Source organism: Sitophilus oryzae, unplaced genomic scaffold (genome assembly GCF_002938485.1).
Source record: "Sitophilus oryzae breed Bouriz unplaced genomic scaffold, Soryzae_2.0 scaffold_811_pilon_pilon, whole genome shotgun sequence".
NCBI classification, from domain to species: Eukaryota; Metazoa; Arthropoda; class Insecta; order Coleoptera; family Curculionidae; genus Sitophilus; species Sitophilus oryzae.
The window spans coordinates 4,002,196-4,023,867 of record NW_022147430.1 but is presented as its reverse complement, the minus strand read 5'-3'; the positions used below and the strand labels follow the sequence as shown (position 1 = coordinate 4,023,867).

The 21,672-nt window shown below is 30.1% G+C and overlaps 2 protein-coding genes across 2 annotated transcripts; one reads left to right on the top strand and one right to left on the bottom strand.

The window, feature by feature from the left end:
• Window positions 1-10,810: 10,810 nt before the first annotated feature.
• Window positions 10,811-12,049, bottom strand: LOC115889208. The gene has a single exon (XM_030909158.1). The coding sequence runs from the start codon at window positions 12,047-12,049 to the stop codon at window positions 10,811-10,813; it is 1,239 nt and encodes a 412-aa protein (XP_030765018.1).
• A 5,708-nt stretch (window positions 12,050-17,757) lies between these two features.
• Window positions 17,758-18,255, top strand: LOC115889207. The gene has a single exon (XM_030909157.1). It carries the CDS (start codon window positions 17,758-17,760, stop codon window positions 18,253-18,255), a length of 498 nt encoding a protein of 165 aa, XP_030765017.1.
• Window positions 18,256-21,672: the final 3,417 nt, after the last annotated feature.

Below are 21,672 nucleotides of genomic sequence, written 5' to 3'. Positions count from 1 at the left end.
TGTAAAGTTTTAAAACGATGATTACAATTAATATACCGGGTGCGTCTCAAAAGTGGCTCACCCATAAAACTTTTTTATTTTTTGAAATAAAAAAACGAGATTTGGTATCTTTGTATAAGACATAAATTGGGATTGATTGACGTATTCAATTGTTTTTGGTCACTTCCTGTTTCACCGGAAATGACTACTATTTTTGATTTTTAAATGGCACCCCCTGTATATTTTTACCTTATTCGATAGAAAATTACATTCTGAATAGAATGACGTATCATATGTCAACTTTTGATATTCTTGCTTAATAAAAAAATCGTATTTTAAATCTTAATCTAGAGTGCCATGCTATATTAAAAACACTAATTCTTAATCAAGGAGCCTTGGCAAAATAGATTTGATCGTCTAATGTTTTTAGTGTTTTGTCCTGGCCGGTTAAAAAATGCCCAAATGGTATTTTTAATCATATCTCAATTTTTTCTAATGGAACGAGGGTGGCTCATTAGCATATTAGGAAATAGCAGTTTTTTTACAAATAATTCGATGCCACACACTTGGTATTTCAAGTCAAATTCTCGTTACGAACCGCAAGTTATAATTTCAAATAAAGCATAAGCGAAAATGTCGAAAGTTGACATATAATATGTCATTCTATTCAGAGTGATATTTTCTATCGAATAAAGTAAAAAAATACCGAAGGTGCCATTTAAAAATCAAAAGTTGTAGTCATTTCCGGTGAAACAGGAAGTGACCGAAAACAATTGAATACGTCAATTAATCCCAATTTATGACGTATACTAACATTCCAAATCTCGTTCTTTTATCTGAAAAAATAAAAAAGTTATAGGGGTGAGCCACTTTTGAGATGCACCCGGTATGTAGTTATGGGTTCGCGAGTAGAGGCGTTGAAAAAGTATTTATTCGTTACTCAATTATCACGATATCGATAAGTACCGAGTACACTTATCGGTATCGTAGGTATTGGTGGGGAAACACTAGAACAGTGTTTCCCCAGTTTCCCCACAGAATCTGCATTCGCCGTTGTTTCTCAGCTTCAGCCTACTGAGGTGTTCGTTGAGGAGACAGTGTCCTGTTAGAAACCCCGTGACAATCCGAAGATTGTTTTTATTTGAATCAAGGAAAACCTTTGATATTTTTCGGTCGTAAGTTTTGAGGAACTTTTTTGAGTGTCTTAGACCGTTGGAGGATGCCCATACCTATGGGGCGAAACTGGTGGTAAAATTTTGTTTATATTTTTTTGAAAATTAATCCATAAGTGGTAATTCATTCGATTTTGGAAATTCACCTCCTAAGAGGGTGAAATAAAGGATGAAAGTTTCTCAAAAATTTGTTAAAATCGGTTTTGGAAGTATGAAATTTTGCGTAGACGTTCCTTAGGTAACGTAACTGAATACTAAGGGACGACTTTAGAAATTCGCGTTTTAAGTGTGTTAGATGAGGGGTGAATGTTCAAAAAAAATCTTTTTTAGGAGTATGAAAATTTGAACAGAATATCGAGCCTTTGAGTGATGAAAGTAAGTACTCAGAAACGATTTTTTGAAATCCATCCCCTAAGAGGATGAAATTAGGGGTGAATTTTTGAATATTTATACAAAAACTTGTAACGGTTCTAGAGAATTAAATTTACACACAGAGGTCCATTAAATGAAAAACGTGAGTACTAAGAATATATTTTTGAACATATATCTCTTAAGCAGGTGAAATTAGACACAAAGTTTGAGAGCAGATGACAAAATTGACAGTAGTAATAAAATCAGTAGGTACAAAGTAATCATAGTAATCTAAGTAACGAATATTTGAAATGATTACTTAGTAGACCAGTAAAGATTAGTAACGAGTCATCAAAAGTAACAAAAATCAACATCACTATTCGTGAGTAAATCAATGTTTAGAGAAAACTACAGTCTTTTATATTCAACAACAACGTATATATCCGGTAGAAACACCGAAAAAGACACGCTTTACAAATTATATCAGTACATATTTTGTTAGTTTGAGCATGAAAAACAAAGAAACTAAAATAAGTTAAAACCTTTCGAAAGACGCTGTCTGAAAAGCTCGCCTTGTTTCCTCTATATTTATAAACATGATATTATCGGGCGTAAATCCCATAAATAAAAGCTAATGAATCAAAAATGTGAAAAAGGGTCTGGCGAACGCGACCGACCATGAGGAACAACTGTTGAAGTTGCGGATCACGTAGCGGCGTCTAGCGAAAGCCGGCTTAACCTTTTGGTGGGGTCCCAAATGTCAAGCGGGGGCGGCAGTGGGACCTTTTATCTCCACCCCTTCTAGTCCTCGAGGGGTTCCGTTTAAATCGGGAAGCGCGGATAATGTATATCGATGCGATACGATGGCATTTATTAGCATACTAATGGGAAAAGTATTAAACGGACATAGAAGACGGCGATGTTAAGGGTAGGGGTTTCAAATTGATATTTGAAGTTCTGTGGTTGGTCTATTATTAGATAGAGAGGAAATTCGATTAAACGGTTTTAACAGAGCGTTAGAAAAAAAAGTGTCGCCACAATCATGAATTGTAATTATAGGAAAGAAGTTAAACTATAACATAAAAAAGGTTATACAGGATGATACAAATTCAAGGTCCGAGCATTGGTATATCGGAACCCTATTAGATACGAAGATGGTTAAATTGGGGCAAAGTTGCACCTTGGGATGTTCACCGATATGCTATCAAAAAGTTTCAAAAATTTCAAGTTTTTTTGAAGTTGGAAAAAAACAGATTTTTTTGAAAATACATTTTATTTTTTCCTGTCGCTACTTTTTAGAAAATCGAAAAACTAATTGCACATTCTCAAAACCATTTTATCATGGTTATCTCACAGTATTTTTAGATTTTCAAATTCGCTAATATTTTATGAGATACATAGGCCAACTTATGTTTTTAAATACAGACCTGCATTTTTTATTTCAAGTTTTGAAAGAATTCCGTATCTTGAGTACAATGATATGCCACACTTTACATGTTTTTTTTATTTTGTGTACTGTAACAACAACAAAACTATTTAATAATTATTAAAATAATTTCAACTCCGACTCTGGTTTTTTAAATTATTTAAGCTAATTATATTCATCGCAACAATATTGATGAGTGCTGATTAACATTGAATAAGGAAAATCGAGCCAATTGAAAGATTCAAATAAATAATATCCTGGTCAGCAATTTAAATATATTATTTTTAGCTTATTTTATTCTGAATTTGAAATCTCAATCTACCATCTAATAATATACATAATATTAATCGTAGTTATACTAGTTTCTAATGTTCTACATGTTCAAAAGGATTACTTATTATATTATTAATAGCGAGGGTCTATTGCACAAATTTTCGTTCAATTTTACGTATAGCTTTTTCAACAAATCTTTGCCTTATACTTCCGAATCCATTTTGTACACTTTATTGTAAATGATGAGGTATTTTAATTTTGCTTTTAATAATGACGTCAAGTAATGCACCCCGCCCTTTGGCGATAGGTCCAGGAACCTCGCTGGACATTATACTACTTAACTTTAATATTGTAATTAAAAATATCAGTTACTGCGAAAGATAGAAAACAGTGTTTATGTTCACACGATTCAAGTTGAACACATTCAGTTGGTCTAAACATCTTTCGTTTATATCGTACAATTAAATGTCACACGATTATAACCTGCAGTTGTGGAAGAAAATACAATTGTGGCCCATTCGTTAAAATACAATTATCGTATGAGTTACAAAATATTCGGATTTATCAAAAACGACAAAATATTGTAGATGATAAGTCATGTAATGTATATTTTGCAGGAATAAATGGGGTGCTTTAAAACTATATTGAAAGAATTAGTTTAAGAAGCCAATTCTCTCAATATCAAGACAAAACTTAAAATCTAAATGTTCTTACATTATAGTTATAGTATTCATTGTTCAGCCAAAATGAATAAAAGGAGAATTACTTTTATTATAAAATCCATTATGCACAACTTAGAGAGGGTCTGCGGGAGATATGGGTTAAAACTAGATAAAAAGAAAACAAAGTTAATGATTATCGATCAGTTCGTCGTATAAGTACCGCAGCTCTTTGATCTCAAACAATGCATATTACTGGCAGCCGAAGAGGCCATTGGCAAGAGGAAGATAAGCATATGTGCATATATAATGCGCTGCCCAGATAGACAACACAAAGCCCTGGTTTTGCGAAGAAATCAAAGACCTTTCACAACAAAAAACGCAAAGCTACATTAAATACAAAAGCAAACCATCGAAGGTTTTTCAACAACCTAATATCGCATCCAGACTTATTTGAAGACTACACACTACACAGACGGTACATGAAGAAGAAGATATTACTAAAAATTCTGGATTATTAATATTGTTAACTATCGCAATATTTTGAAATACCCAAATAAAAATGTCAACTATAAAGTATAAAAAATAACCTAAGTTTATAATCTAAACTATAATTCATCAGGAATATGTTGCAGCAAGAAATAGGGTGAATTCTAGAATTAAAGCAATAAAACTAGAAAACTGAAGTAAATTCACAAGCGGAAGGACAAGCCGAAGGACATACAAGAAAGGTATGGAAGATGCTGAAAAATAGAAAGAAACCAGTGACGAATATGTGCAAACAATGGGAGTTGAAATTAAGACCTGGGAAAATTACTTCACAGAATTATACAGCATTCAAGTTATAATCGATATCGAAAACTACGAAACAAACTATCATGCAACAATCGAAGAGGAAGAGATATTTAGAACAATTAAGAAACTTAAGAACCGAAAAGTGCCAGGAACAGACAATATTACAAATGAACTCCTGAAACATGGTGGTCCCGAGCTAGTAAAATATCTAAGATTGTTATTGAAGGATATTCTCGAAACGTCAGAAACTCCGCAAGAATGACACAAAAGCGTCTCAATTCCTATATTTAAAAGAGGACAAAAAACTACCAAACCAAACACTTCATGCATTTAGCAACAAGCTAAGCCTATTAAGAGCTTTAGTTTTCTCCAATGATTGGCAGTTGTCAATGGTACGTGAAATAGATGCTTAGTACGTAGAATGGATGCTGCGAATACCGTATCCAGTTCACTGTGCAAAAAAATTAAATTTTTCAACAACCTAATATCGCATCCAGACTTATTTGAAGACTACACACTACACAGACGGTGCATGAAGAAGAAGATATTACTAAAAATTCTGGATTATTAATATTGTTAACTATCGCAATATTTTGAAATACCCAAATAAAAATGTCAACTATAAAGTATAAAAAATAATCTAAGTTTATAATCTAAACTATAATTTTTTTGGTTGTAGGAAGAAAATTCATATTTAAGTAGGTTTTTATTAGAATATATAAATTATTTTATTACTACATGCAATACTAACTGCAAGATGCATGCTTGTCACCAATGCGTAAGGACATCTCTGGTTTTTACCATTTACGCATGGACTACTCTGGTTTTTCTCTTGTACGGCAAAATAACCAAGCTGTAAAATCTCTGGGACTAAGAGTATTATTACTTTCTTTGATGGTGACTCGAATAACGCTAACATATGTCTATAAAGTTTTGTCGCTATATTAATTTCTATGAAAATGTGACATATCTGGTTTTTCCCGTGTAGTCTTCATTTGATATATGTAGTCGCATATCCAGGAAAACGAAACATTATATAGAATAAACTAATTGTGGAAAAAAAATCAAACGTCCTAGAGATCTCCAAACCATTGTTGGGAGGACTAAATGCAGACATTGTTAGGTCATAGTCTGTACGAGATCAGTACTGACAGAACAACACGGAGTTAGAGAGAGCAACATGGAGAGACAAAGTCAAATCAATTGCTTTATAATTTGCCTATAGGAGGAGGAAGAGGACGATGATATTATCGAATAACGTTTAATTTATAGCTAATTTGAAATAAATAGGAGCCATTTTAGAGTGGGGGAGAGCGCAGCCATACAACGTCCAGCAAACATCCGAGCGCGTTATTTAAATAATTAGACCAGAACGACGGCGACGACGGACGTCCACAGTGGCGCGAATATATGGTAATGACGGGCCAATCTCGATGATTGATGCTTGTTGTTGTTCGATAAAACCGCCCGGCCGCCGTTGTTTTGTAACACTCGTCGACTAACAAAGATTTATTAACCCTTTCGCCCGGTCGTTCGTTCGTTCGTTCCCTCTCTTTTTCTCTTCTTGTTGCTATTTAAATGAATTTATCGCGCAGTTTTGTTCGCAGTTAATTGAGTTTTTCAAATGTAAAAAGGTCTCCGATAAAAGTAGGACGTCGTCGTCGACGTTGCGGGAGTCAGCAATTATTCCAAAGCCAGATTGGTTACAGAGCTGATGATGCCTTTGGTAGAGTGTTGCCAATATGCTTATTGTTTTTCGCTGATGTGCTTGTTCTGTAGTTATTAAATCTAAAATAGGACAGGGAACAGACAAAAACATGTGTAAAACATAGATAATTTTTTGAGGTGGTCATCGGTCTGTTCCACTGCGACTAGGGTTACCACTTCGAAATTTATGAAGTTCTAACAAAAATCCGGACATTTGCGCATTGCATGTTCTATTTTATTAGATGTATGTCGTTTAATAAGGATTGGAGCTTTAATACTCAACTGAGTATGATTTATTTTTAAGTAGTTTATCAATGTCATGTTTAGTCATGTGTTATCTAAACAATCTCAACCTTTATCAAGAAAGTCCTTGCTGCTGACTCTGCGATAAAGATCTGGATTGGAAGCGACACTTTTAGTTGGGAAAGCAAGGTTAGAATTGGAGGAACCATGCTTCCATCCTATTAAGGACCTGCACAAGCTGGTGTAGAGTACAGGGTTACAAGATGACATAGAAAGGGGAGAACATAGAAAGGGAATATATGATATGAACAATATAAACACAGTTTGCAGTGTTTCCGGCAGGGAACGGCTACTTATTATTGAAAAAAAAACACTGACTGCGACCTTTTTAGATCCATCTTGGTACTTTTCAGATCTCTAGATTGCATTTCTATCATTTTCAAAAAGTCTAATAAGTTGGAGACTGAAACCTCCATATATCTCATTGTCGATGTCCTACCTCTCCCTAATACAATGCACATTTGCCAGGCTGTCGTACTGACATAGAATGCGTTCTATCGTTTCTTCTTCGAGTGAATAAACCTGCACATTCTTGTCTGTTAATCTCATCAGCTTTAGTTGCTTATTATATTATACAATGCCTTTTTACTAGACCTACCACAGTTTTTGGTAGTCTTTCTGACTTTCCTTTCCAAGGATGCCTTAAATTCTGGCCTGTGTATGTTTTACTATGAACTTTTTTGCCTGTCTTTGCCCTGGTAAATTTATTCACGGTTTTAGAGACACACGTTGTTTTGTGGTCATTCTCGAGAAGCTTTTGCAATGCTGCAGAAGCATGTTTAATGAGCTTTGTGGTTTCATTTGCTTTTTCGCTATCCTTGCCCAAGTAACATTTTTCGGAGCCTAAAGTTTTATTAAGAGGTAACGGGTATTTATAAGAGGTTTATAAGGAACTTTAACATTTATAAGAGTGTTTAAAGTCTTATAAGAATACTATTGGTGTTAAAAGTTTTGTAACACCTCGAAAATATACCAAAATACTTGAAGTTTTATAATATTGCATCCAAAATGTTTTCGTTACCTTATTTATAAAACCTTTGGTGTTGGTTACTTAAGGTTTTTTTTAAATTTTTTATAGCATTCTTAAAAACCTTAGTATAAAACTTTTACTCTTGGGGTTTTATAGCTTACTTCGTAAAACCCTTATAAATCCTAAGGTACCTAATAAATATTCTACAGCTACTACAAAATCTAAAGAATTTTATAAAACTTATAGGCCCAGAGCAACTTCTTTCATGTGTAAAATAGGGGGCGCTATATTTTTAAGGTTAGGTTATGTTTTATGTTCCTGTTTTGCTTTTGTAAATCAAAGATGGAAGAAGAATTAAATACAGTAACAGTTTTTTATAGAAAGTGCGTTAAAACCCGTGAAAATATTTTGGGAAGCACACTACCAAAACTTAGACTTTCCTCAAGAAGATATATTGCCAAATACTTCTACTAATCGACTGCCACCGATAAAGGAAGGGGCAAATGACCTTTGGAAGAATGTGTAGATATCAGGGAAAATTGGTTAAAGACGGTGTGGATTTTCCATCTTCTGTGGTTTGGACAATTTTGAAGTGCATTGAAGGGCCTTGTTTTAATTATTTAGATTAAAAAATTGTTTTCCAAAAGCCAAAACGCCCGAAACAAAAAGTGGGGTTATGGTCAATGGTCAAGTTTCTATAAATACTTTTTTTGTAACTTATAAAACTATTAAGTATCATAAAAGCACCTAAGGTTTTATTGTAAGAGCAAAATTCCCATAAGACACCTAGGAAAGTGTTATAAGAGTTTTTAAGGTGTTGATGATTACTTAAAGACCCATATAAAACTAGAGGATTTTAAAAAGCGAAATGGCGAACATGACGTCCTTTTATAAGGCGGCCATTTTAAGTTTGTGTTGTTGTACTTACACAAAAAAGAAGAATATTGCATTTTAAGCAATATTACCGAAGCTTTAAGACGTATTTTTTCAAAAGCATGGGGTTAAGAAATGTTGCGCAATTTATTTGCAACAAAAACAAATCATGAGACGTAATTTTAATTTTTTGGTTTTTACAAAATAAATTATATTTGAGTTCTAAACGGGGGCGCTTTAGTTTTAAGAAGGGTAAAATGTTAATATTACTCGATAAATCTTCCGTGCCAATAAAATTTAGTCCTCATGGAATTCTTACAGAGTGTTTAAGTTGTTATGATAATTATTATAACACGCCATTTTCATCAAAGTGAAAATTCATTGCTGTCAACTTTAAAGTACAAGCCGAATAATAATGACAAGGACTTGAAATAAAATATATTGCAAACAATCGTTGTAGAAAGAGATGAACTTAAAAGGGGCGTTTTTTATTTTTGTTTTTATAAACACCGTTGATCAGGAAGTTTATAATGGCTAGTAGATAATATATAAGAGATCCTCCTCCTCATTATACTCCTCCTCCTCCTCCTCCTCATTATACTCCTCCTCATTATACTCCTCCTCATACTAATAATATACATTTAATTCCTACTACTTTCATCCCCCCCTTTATTTACCTAGTCATATATAGCTAGTCATATATAGCTAGTAAGGTAGGTCTTTAGAAGAAAGTAAAGCGAATCTCTCATTCATCGAGAGTGATGCAATACAATAAGAAAAAAATAACTAATGTTGTTAGAAAGCTGATACAAAAATATACTGATTTCCGTCAAACTGTTTCTCATCGAATAGTTTTAATTAATCAAAAAGATTTATTTTTTCCACTGAAACAAGATTGTCATAGGATAACTGAGTTTTGTGCTGATTTTCTATTACAAAGGATTAATCTTTACGAGTTTGTGCGTGCATTGGGACATACATATTTTGCAAGTGAACTAACACACATTGTTCCACACCTGAGAGTAACGAAGAATTCAAAAGTTATAATAGAAATTCTAAAGGTTTTCAAGAGATTCCATTTGGATGACGCTAGAGATCAGTTACTGCGAAGATTTAAAGACAAGTTACCACAACCCGGAGAAGTTGGGACTACAATATCAAGAAAACAGAGACCTCTTCGTCAATATCGTGCTCCGAAATATTTAAAAAACTATATTTTGTTTTAAGGTGAAAAATGTCAAGTGAGAATATTGAACTTGTTAGTGCAGTAATATGTATTCATCAAGAACTTTATGAATCATTTCATGAAACTTATCAAAAACTTAGACAGATGGAGAAACTGTATTATGATATGATTCATAAATATGAAAAAGGAATGAGTGCGTGTGCACAATATTACGAAAGTTATGATATATTAGAATTATTCTCTGTAATGATAGACTTAGGTTTTATAAATCAAATAACATATTTAAATCAATTTGTTAAAAATGGGAAAATAGCCTACGAACAAGTAACAGATGATGTAAACACTAACATAAATAGACACTTAGTTAACCAGGATAATTCATCCAATAACTTAGTTGATGTAGACGTATTAATTTAGTTAAAAATTATATTTTAATAATAAAAGATGTAATAAATATTATATATATTTTTATTCATTCATAAAAAAATTATCATACAAATAAAATACATTTGATAATGCACACATACAAGTTGACTTAGAATGATAAAAGCATTTTGGTGTTCCGATAGGCAAAGCTGGTTGTTCATCTATTTCAATCACTGGTTTTTTGGAATATTTCTTTACAAACGCAGCTTTTTCAACTCCTTTAACATAAACAAATTCCACTTCTACTTCTTCAGTGAGTTTTTCAATTATATTTGAAAAATAATGGTGAGGTGTAAATCCTTCATTCCAGTTGATACAATGATGGTTTTTCATTAACCATACCGCCTGTCTGTAACATTCTGGTGACAGAAAGTCTAATGGATAGGGTTTTTTAAACATATAATGTGAGATTCTATGTCCATCAAAGGCTGCAAGTTCTTTAGGTAAAAAGTTGTTTTTCTCATCTTTAAATCCTTGAATATCCACAATCAGCCTCATATTTTTAGTTCATTAAACTTTTTAATCAGACTTTTTTGCCTTGAATAATTTGCAATTTGTTCTTTCAATTTTTGTATTTTAAAAATAAAATTTTGTATTTCTAGTTGTAGTGTTGAAGACATATTTACTACTACAGACTTTGTTTAGATATTTTATATTAAATCTAAATATTAAGAGAGTGGGGGTAAAAGTTTATAATTGTTTAACAATCTTTGTTAGAGGATTGTAACTAAATAATTTATCATGTAAAATAAGACAATAAGCAGATGTATCTTTTTTGATTGCACTGTTTGTTTCAAACTCAATTCTCATTACAACAGAACCCGTTTGAAGCGTTTCCTTTTGGTGAGAGCAATCAATATATGCAATTGGTGAAATCTCCTTGAATTTTTCAGGATTAAAAATGGGTTCATTAGAAGTACCATAATAAGAATAGCGAAAATTTGCAAACATTTCATATAAAGATGAATATTTGTTCTCTTTGAAATTTAAATATAAGTCATGATAAGGATACCTTTCGGAATTTAAAAATATTCTGATATTTGTTAAATCTACATCGTCAAATTGACTCATATCTTTTTTAACATTTCCTTTTCGATTTTCTTGAAAGGCAATTATTACATGACGGGGAGCTTCAAGTTTACTAGTTGTTTTTACAGGCCATGTGTGTCGTGTTGTTTCAGTTAGGGAAGAGTACTCAACAAGTTCCCAGCTTCTAAATCCAATTACTATATCTTTATTTGACTCCAATATTCTAGTGAGAGCTAGTTGTTGTGGTATATCAACTAAAATGTGTGGTACTTTCCAATAGATTTTATCAAAAGTAACTTTTGGGGTTTCTAAAGTTGTAGATGGAGGTGTCACATCATCCTTAAAGAAAACTCCATCTAAGTCATTATTAGATCTTATAAGAACCAACTCTTGTTTCATATTTATTATAATTTTTCTATAATCTTCAAAGAATCCCATTAGCAGTTTTAATGGTATAGATACGGAGAATTTTCCATTATCATCAACTAAGATTCTATCCTCTTCTTTTCTATGTGGAAACCAACCTGCATTTTGCAGTTTTAAACTTTCATTTGTGTTACTGGATAGATAACTTTTTAATGTTGATGCTAGTTCTACATTTCTTAAGGCATCAATAGTAATACCATTTAACTCATAACGAATTTCTCTAAATAAGAAAGCTATACCATTGTTCGTAAATCGCAATCTCTTTGTATAATTTCCCTCTGTGTTTGTTAACTTTCCTTCGATATAAAGTAGGCTTTCTGATGGTAGAGTGTAAGCATCAAGTTCTTGGATTGGTATACGTATTTCATCATTATAATCAAATTTTGAAGAAATGTAAGGTTGATAGGTATGTAATTCTGAACTAACAATAGAGTTATCAATATATAACTTTTCGTTTACATTTAATATGCTCATTATATTAAGACTTTAAAACCTAGCGATTTTAGAAAATTATGATTTTTTCGTGTTAATCGATTGGTGTTGGATTTGACACTGAATAATTTTTGTGTCAGTTTCTTTTTATAAGTTTTGATTTTTTTAGGAATAATAACAGGAGAATAATTTATATTACCTCTATTATATCTAACAACCATTTTATAAACCGTTTGTTTTCAAATGTAATCTTACTGTAATAGTCTCACCTCTGAAACTGATAAGATCTCCGTCTTGATCAACAATTTTTACTGTAATGTTGTTAATTGCTTTAACGCTGACTGGAAAATATAATATAGGTAAAGGAGATTCAACTATTTTATACCCTGGAGCTACAGCAGGATAAAACTGGTGAATAATATGAACAGGTTTTCCGTTACTAAATGAACCAACACAGATATTACAATCAATGCAAATAGCGTTGACTTTACTTATATTAGAAACATTATCTGATTGATCTACTTTATCCGCTTCTATGACTCTACTTTTAAAACCTAGTATTTTTCCTATTGAATCATCTTATGTAAAATCAATTTGTTTGCTACACATTAAAGTACATTTCAGGGTATAATGTATATATATATAATATAAATATATAAACGTTTTCATTTTCAAACACAGTTTTAACTTTATCTTTTATATATGTTTCTATATCAATTATATCATAAGTTCCATCTGGAATAACAATCACTTTATCACCTATATAAAGTTTATTGTGACCCTTTTCTATATTGGGTATAGTCATAAAAGTTTCAAAATCTGCTAAACCTAAGTAATATTGTTTTTCATCATCCAAATATATAGGTGGATTGAAATCAGCTGATAAAACTGAACTGTTTCCTGATATTGCTATTGTTGTAGACATTGTGTAAATGCTATTTTATTACATGTTGTTAGCTTATATATTATTTTTTAAGAATTTTAGAGAAAGTTGTCCGCAGTTGTATGAATTATTTTTTTGTTTATTTTCATATGCATAAAATACTTTCACTTTACCTTTTGAATTAAAATATTTTGAAAGTTCAAGAGGTGGTTTTAAATCTCCATAACTATCAAAGTATACAACATGATTATCATTTTTAATGTATGAAGTCCAATGTGTTCCTTTATTTTGCTTCCTATCTAAATTAACAACACCACACTCTTTTAAAGATATTGTATTTGGAAGTTCATCAATCATAAACACACCCCTGAAATTAGGAATTTTCATTACCTTTACATATTTAATAATGTCAATATTTGTAAGCGGTCTACGTGGAAAACTTATGTTAATTTCTTGATCTTTTTTTTATACCAAGTTTACCACCTTTATACGGTTTTATAAAAAGTCCTTTTCCCTTATACGGTTTAATAAATAATCCTTTTCCTTTAGAAACATCCTCCATTGCAATATTATGTCTATGCATTTCTTCTAACTGCTGTTTAGATGCTTTAGCATCATTGACTGCTTTGGCAATTCCTGCAGCACCTCCACCTAGTGCGCCTAACACTCCCAATATTGGGAGCAAAAGTGGTAAAAGTCCCGAAAAAAATTTTTTCAGGTGTTCGAATTATACGTTTTTTCTTCATGTTAAGCTTTCCACCTTTTTTTTCCTTTTTCTTTTTTATACCCATTCCAAGCTTTCGTTTTCCCTTCATTATGGCAGCAACAGTTAATGCAGCTACTTTTTCACCGAGAGAAGAATCCTTAGCTTTTACTCTATTCCAAGCCTGATCTCCTAACAATTTATCTGATGCGTGTCTTTTTAATAAATCTTCAGATTGAGAGTATGCTATATCATGCTGTTTACAAGCAGCATCCAATGGATTTATACCAATATCCCCTCTAGCTATTCTCTTCTCCAATTTTGTACCCGGTCCACAGTAGTTATATCCTGGTATGTGAAATTCGAAGGGAAGTTTGGTAATTAATTTGTTTACTAACCCAAAACCTTTTTTTCGTCTCCTATTTATAGTTTTGTTCACACTGGAGTGATATACAATCATTCAAACGTGTTTAAATACTAAAAATAAACTATTGCTGCTAGGGTATAAATACTTTTACACAATGGAATATATCAGTAATTTTAAAAATGAAGATCGAAAAACAAAAATTCTCTTTACCTATTAAGAACCACGATGAAAAAGTTTCACACAAACAATTTAGGAAACATGGGGCTTTGTTTGGTGGTAACTCGAAAAGAGGATTAATTGTTGGTTGTAGTGGAAGTGGTAAAACTAATGTTATGTTAACATTGCTTGAACATCCTAATGGTATTAGGTTCGAAAATGTTTATATATATATATTCAAAATCATTAGATCAACCGAAATATAAATATTTAAGACAACTTTTAGAACCTATGAAAGAAATTGGATATTTTGAATATGATAATGATGAAAATGTTATTTCACCTCATAAAATAAAACCAAATTCTGTTATTATCTTCGATGATATTCCTTGTCACAATCAATCAATTATTCGAGATTATTTTGCACATGGTAGACATACAAACACAGATTGTTTTTTCATATTTCAGGGCTACTCTTCTATTCTTAAACAACTAATTCGTGAAAATTCAAATTTATTGATTTTATTTAAACAAGATTCTTCAAGTTTAAAACATATATATAATGATCATTGCATGATAGATATGACATTTGATCAGTTTAAAAATATTTGTGCTAAATGTTGGAAGGAACCCTATGGATTTCTTGTAATTGATAAAGGTTGTCAATTAAATAATGGTAGATATAGAAATAAATTTGATTCCTATATTTATATATAAGAGGGGTTTTGTGGTTTTTCCTCATTTAAAAATTATCTAACATGGATAAACGTTTAGCTAAAGAGTTGATAAAGTCAAGACAAGCAGTAAAAGAAAAGTATCATATGCTAAAATCAGCAACATCTACAACAAAAGCAGAGTTAGAACAGACTTACAAACCAATAACACAACCTCTACAAGAACTAGTCTCAGCTATTGGAAAATCGGAACATTTACACATAAAGGAAGAACCTGTTGACTTACAAGAAGAATATTTTAAAACTTCTACACCTACAAAAGTTAAAATAACTCCGAAAACTGGCAAAACTCCTATATTACCACCTGAAACTCCATCATTTTTTAGCAGATCAACAGAATCTATAAGTCAGATTCCCAATATTTTCCCAAGAAACGAGAAATAATTCCCAAGAAACAAGTGTTATTGCAGAAACATTTCCTTCACAATTTAACCATTCAGAAAGTAGAAATTTATCAGATATATTAGAAGAGACAAGACAAACTATTCAAACATATGTTGGGAGTTCGGGATATGATGATTGGTTGAATGCTTTCCATGAATTACCAAGAACATATATAGATGAAGGTGTGAGAGATACAAAGTCTAAGTTTGATCATAATTATGGAATAGTGCATGATCTCGAAAGAGATAAATTTTTTTTGGGTTTAACACAAAAACCTGTGGAAATAATTGGTAAAAATATTCATGTGGAAGGTATAAAATATCCCGGAATGGTTGGTTTATATGAATTACTTTTTAAAAAAGAACCTGTTGGATATAAAAATGAAGATTTAGAAAATTAGCATATCGTATTATCGTATTAGCATATCGTAGAAATTTTGATCCCAACGAGCAAGTGCAAGGAAATAGTTCACACAAATATGTGACAATAATTGGACCTTACTTGCAACGAAAGGGTATTACAAAAACTAAAACAATAACACCATTGGAAAGGTTGACTGAAGCTTTTGCTAAACCGAAAGCACCATTTAGAACAAGTAGAACGACGGCTGTCCAGAAAGGGAAAGGTTTAACTTTGAAAATAAATAAATCAAATACAGATTATGTGTATTGGGATAATATAAATGAACTTGTAGATCGACTTCGTCTTTTACTAGCATCTACAGATGCTGGCAATACAGCCCACAACAATGAAATATTATCTATAATTGAGGAATTAAGAGAGTTATACTATAAATAAGAATTGATAGTTATAAACAAATCAATTGTTGACCAATATCAAACCATGTCTGTTGATAAATTTGGTTGTCATATTTCTAAACGTAACATTGTAAATACAACAACCTTGGAAAACACAGTCTTATCAAATGTTGAAAATAAAACTTTATATAGGTTTAAGACAGATGTAAACTATATTGAAAATAAAGTAATTGAACATTTTCAAGGTAATATAGACAACACAAACAAGAGATTAAGTGAAAATGAATCAAACAATAATAATTTTGCAAAGAAAATTAAGTTTTTTGATGAAAAAATTACAAAACATGAAGATAAAATTATACAATTTAATGATAATATAAAAACAATTAATAATTTAAAAACAGAAATAGAACAAATTAAAGATTCCATTAACCATACATCACAAATTGAATCAATCAAAACAAATCTTCAAAATGACATTAAAACAAAATTTGAAGATTTCGCAAACAATGTTTACGAAAGAGTTAATCAAGAAGTAGCTTATTTTAAGAATGTTCATGATAAAATTGACAGAACTGAAAAAATTACAGCGACAGCATTAAATATGCACATAGTTAACCATAAAAAAGACATAGAAGAACTACAAGATCTAAGACAGCAATTTAATAATACATTAGCTGAAATTACAAAATTAAAATCAGAAAAAAATTTGGAAAGTGAAGATAGAAATAAAAGTAAAGATGAAATTTCTACAATAAAATCCAGTTTTGAGAAGTTCGATTTAAAATTGGATGAACTTTATGTAAGTCTAGAATCATTGAAAGAGTATGTAAAAGAAGAAAATAAAAAAATTAATGCTGATATTGATGAAATTGATAAGACCATGAACACTCAAATTAGAGAAGTGATAATTAAAAATCAAAAAGAAAGAATTAAACATCTAAAAGATGATATTGATAATATTCATCAAACTAAAAGTAAACTTATAAACGATACTCTTAATGGTAAAAAATTAGTTGATGTACCTTTAGACAGTAGACAATATATAGAAAATCTTTCACAAATTATATATACTATCTCTAAAATATTGCATGAAGAACTAACAAAAATAGAAACGGAAGTAGAAAATTCTGCAAATAAAAGAAAAGATTTTCTATTAACAACAGTTAAAGAATATCTAGATAACCTAGTCAAAGGAATAATTCAAATTAATGAAATTTTGATTGAAACTAATAAGGATGAACAAATACAAAAATTAAAAGAATGGACAGAGATGTATAAAAGCTTTGTGGACAACTACTTTCAAAAACAAAATACCTTTTGGTAAAATTTCAAAAGTATGACAACCATTAAGGAACAAGTAGTTAATGAGTTACATAAACCTGCTAGAAAAAAATTTATGCGAAGAAGGATAATTGTTAAAGGACTAAATGATCTTTTACAGGCAGAAATGCAACCATATTCCAAATTTAATAGGGGTTATAGATATATTTTAGTTGTTATCAATGTGTTTTCAAAATATGTTTGGGCAGAACCTGTAAAAACAAAATCTGGTAAGGATGTTGCCACAGCAATGAAAACCATATTACTTACTTTAAAAACCAACCCACAAAATTTGCAAACGGATAGGGGTACAGAATTTTTCAACCAACATTTCCAAAAACTGATGGAACGATTTAAAATTAATCATTATAGTACTTTTTCCAATTTAAAAGTAAGTGTAGTTCAAAGAGTAAACCGAACATTAAAAACCAGAATGTGGAAAATGTTTAGTTTGCAAGGAAATTATAGATGGCTTAATATTTTACAAGATATCGTTAAGGATTACAACAACACCAAACATTCAACAATTGGAATGAAACCAAACCAAGTAAATAAACAAAATGAAAAGAAGATTTTAAGATCAATCTTTACTCATGCTAAAACAGTAGATTCAAAACTTGCTAAACTTAAAGTTGGAGATCATGTGCGTATAAGCAAGTATCGCGAGGCGTTTTCCAAAGGTTACACTCCAAATTGGTCAAATGAAATATTTAGAATTAAAAAAGTTAAGATGACAAATCCCAGAACATATATAATTGAAGATGAAAGAAATGAGGAAATTCAGGGTGGATTTTATGAACAGGAGTTACAGAAAGCAAAACACTCTGATGTATACCTTGTTGAAAAAATTCTAAGAAGAAAAGGAAACAAAGTTTATGTAAAATGGTTAGGATTAGATAAAAAGTTTAATACATGGATTAATAAAAATGATGTTGTATAGTTGTTTTATGTAACTTAAAATAAAATAAAGCACTAATTGATATAATATAGTTTTATTTAATATTTGGTTAAATACAAGTATTAGCAAATCGTGTTAAATACATTTTGGTTCTGTGTTTTTTACTTAGTATTGGATCAAGAATAAGCTTACAATTATTAATTCGTTTTTCAAAACGAAGTTTATCTAAGTAATAAGTTCTAAATTCACTTTTTCGTGCTTGTTTATAAGCAAAATTCCACTGCACTAACACATAAAGCTTATTTTTCTCTTCCTGAAAAGTCACCGATTTCTTCATAATATTTTCTTTTGAGTCCATTTTTCTTCAACGTTTTTCCCAATTCCTCCGGGTATTGTATCAGGAACTCCAACATGGTTGAAACATTTTCACTGTTGGGATTTTGATTGGGTTGCAAAATGTGATAAATATTATCAATAGGATCACCTTCCTGAATTGAAATGCTGGTTTGGAATACTTTAAAGTAAAGTGAAAATTCTTGTTTCTTTATAATAGAAATCCTGTAATCCACAACTTCCTTTAATCGCCATAATGTTTCTATAGACTCGTATCCCAAATATACATAGCTTGAATACTCTTCTTTAATTTTTATGATAGGAAGACTGTTGACTTTCTCAAAATATAATTTAAAGTTGTCTATATTCAACATGGGTTCGTTAATTTGCTGGGGAAAGCAGAAGTAGTTTTCAATAACTCCCCGATGACTGCAAACATTGATCCAATTTTCTTCACTTAGAGTTACAGAAAAACCATTTTTTCCACCGATTATAATTTTCGGTGAAAAATCTTGATTACTTATACCAACAATAACAAATTTTGATGAAGATTTATTCAAAAAATAAATTTTTAAATTTAAAAGATTATTAGAAGACATGGTGAATGTACTAAGTAAGACCAAGTTCTTCTCTTATTTTAATATTCAAACCCCTACCAATTCATACCCCCACCTATTCATATTGTTAAGTCATGTGCATTGCTTATTGTCTATTGTTCACAACGATATTTTAAACGAAATTGATTAATGAAAGTGTAAATTTCCTGTTTGAAATTTATAATAAAAAAAGATAATTAAAAATGTAATATACAAAAATATTGTAAAAGTTAAAAAGAGATTAACGATATTAAAAATGTTATATCCATTATTTTTTTCATTAATAAATTTAGTATAGTTGAATGATTCATTTTGAAAATGTGTATATTTTAATTCGGATCTTTCAATCCAATTAGTATCAAAAATGGTTTGGTTTGAATAATGATATAAAATTTTAAAAAACCTACTAACATTTTCTCCTTTGTTTATGGGATATATAAAACTAAGCGTATTATTATTGATTAAACCAACTTTCATAAACTGACAATTTTTTTCAAGTGTAATGTTAGTTTCATTCGAAAAACATATCTCACATCGGGTTACAGTGGGGGGATAATGAACATAAATAACATTTTGAAATATGAAATAAAGGAGAATAAAATGGGTTTGATGAGCCATTGAAACAAAGTAAATATTTTATTAAAAAATTTATTTATCTAGAATTTACTTCCATTCAAGATGGTTACCAAATGATATTTGACAATATCTTTTTTATAGATGAATATAAATACTTATTAGCATAAGAAATATATGTTGAAAAAAAGATGTAAATTAATGAATAATAATATCATCAAAATTACACGTTCCAGTGAATTATTAGATTTTTTGAATTTTTGTTTCTTATTTTTTTTGTTTTGACTTAAACATAAACATTCATTTAAATTGCATGATGGAGAAATTTTGTGATGCTCTTCGATAGGACAGTCATCATATAACCATTCATAAATTTCAGTTCCACAATAGTAACATTTGCATACATCGCTATATGAAATATAATAAAAGCCTGCTCCTGCTAATACCTCAGGTTCCAATTTTCCATTCCAGTTTTTAAAAGTAGAAAGTCGATTTTCATAGGTTTTATAAGTAACATCATCAATATCTTTATCAAAACTTTCCAAACACATCTTAAGAAAGGTTAATAAGAAATGAAATATTGTCAAACATGTATTTATAAATAGGTATATTTTTCATTAAAAATGCATTATCTCATATAAAAGTTTATTATTAATAAGTATATAACCTAAAATACAATACAATATTATTAATAAGTATATAACCTAAAATACAATACAATATTAAAATCAAATACAATATTTTACTTATTTAACAAAATTATATGTCTCACTTCAAATAAGTTTTATGGTTTCAGTTTTTCGTTACTCGTTTTTATTTTGTGTTGTGACTTATGCATAGGTAAATATATAATATAATAGGTAAATATTTGATGTTTCACACCATTAAAGTTTATTATTAATAAGTATATAACCTAAAATACAATACAATATTAAAATCAAATACAATATTTTACTTATTTAACAAAATTATATGAGTCACTTCAAATAAGTTTTATGGTTTCAGTTTTTCGTTACTCGTTTTTATTTTGTGTTGTGACTTATGCAAGAGTAAATATCTGTTTTTGTATGAATCTATGTGAACTATTTCGAGCATAATTGTGTAAAGTTTGATGTTTCACACCATTTAAGAGTTTTATGGTAAATGTTAAAACTAAAATATATAAAAATATATTTGTTTCTGTATAAATCTATAAATTATAACAAGTTTAAAACACTCATAAGAGGAATTATAAATTAAATTTAAATCATTCCAGAGGGGAATGCTATTTAATTATAATTTTAATATGTACAACTTTTCATAATTGTGTAAAGTTTGATGTTTCACTCCATTAAAGAGTTTTATGGTAAATGTTGTCAAACCAAACTAAATAAAAAATATATATTATTAAAAAAATATATCGAGGTTTGGATTATCTGCATTCCACTGGTAAAATGAAATATCATGATGACCCCAAGCAAGTGTTTTAAAATCATGTGGAATTTGATACCTTTTATTATCTTCAGAATTCAATGCAATTTTATGTATTAATTCGGTAAAAATTGTATGTAGTCTAGAACGAAAAACATACATGGAGCAAAAAATTTTAGAATTATTTTCTACTACATCTTTATAATGAATAAAATCTAATTGGTTTTTAATAGCATGTTTTTTTATACCTTTGGCTTTCTTTAATAAACCATTTTCTGTTTTCACGCAATATGCTTTTGCCCCCGTACCATAAAAAGATTCAATGGGTTCTCCAGCATACTCATCCTTAAATTTACCAACAACTGATTGTGTTATAGGCATCTCATGTATATTATTTGGCAAATAATTGGAGGTATCAAATTTATGAATATTTTTATGCATATCATGATAAACATTATTTGTTGTAATTTCAAGTATAAATGAATCAGTGTCTGTATACAGAAGAGCTACATTATCTTTATACAAAGGTTTTAAAAAATTATAAAAA

Coding starts and splice junctions, on each gene's coding strand:
- LOC115889207 (XM_030909157.1), top strand. CDS start 17,758: ATGTTTAGTTTGCAAGGAAATTATAGATGGCTTAATATTTTACAAGAT.
- LOC115889208 (XM_030909158.1), bottom strand. CDS start 12,049: ATGAGCATATTAAATGTAAACGAAAAGTTATATATTGATAACTCTATT.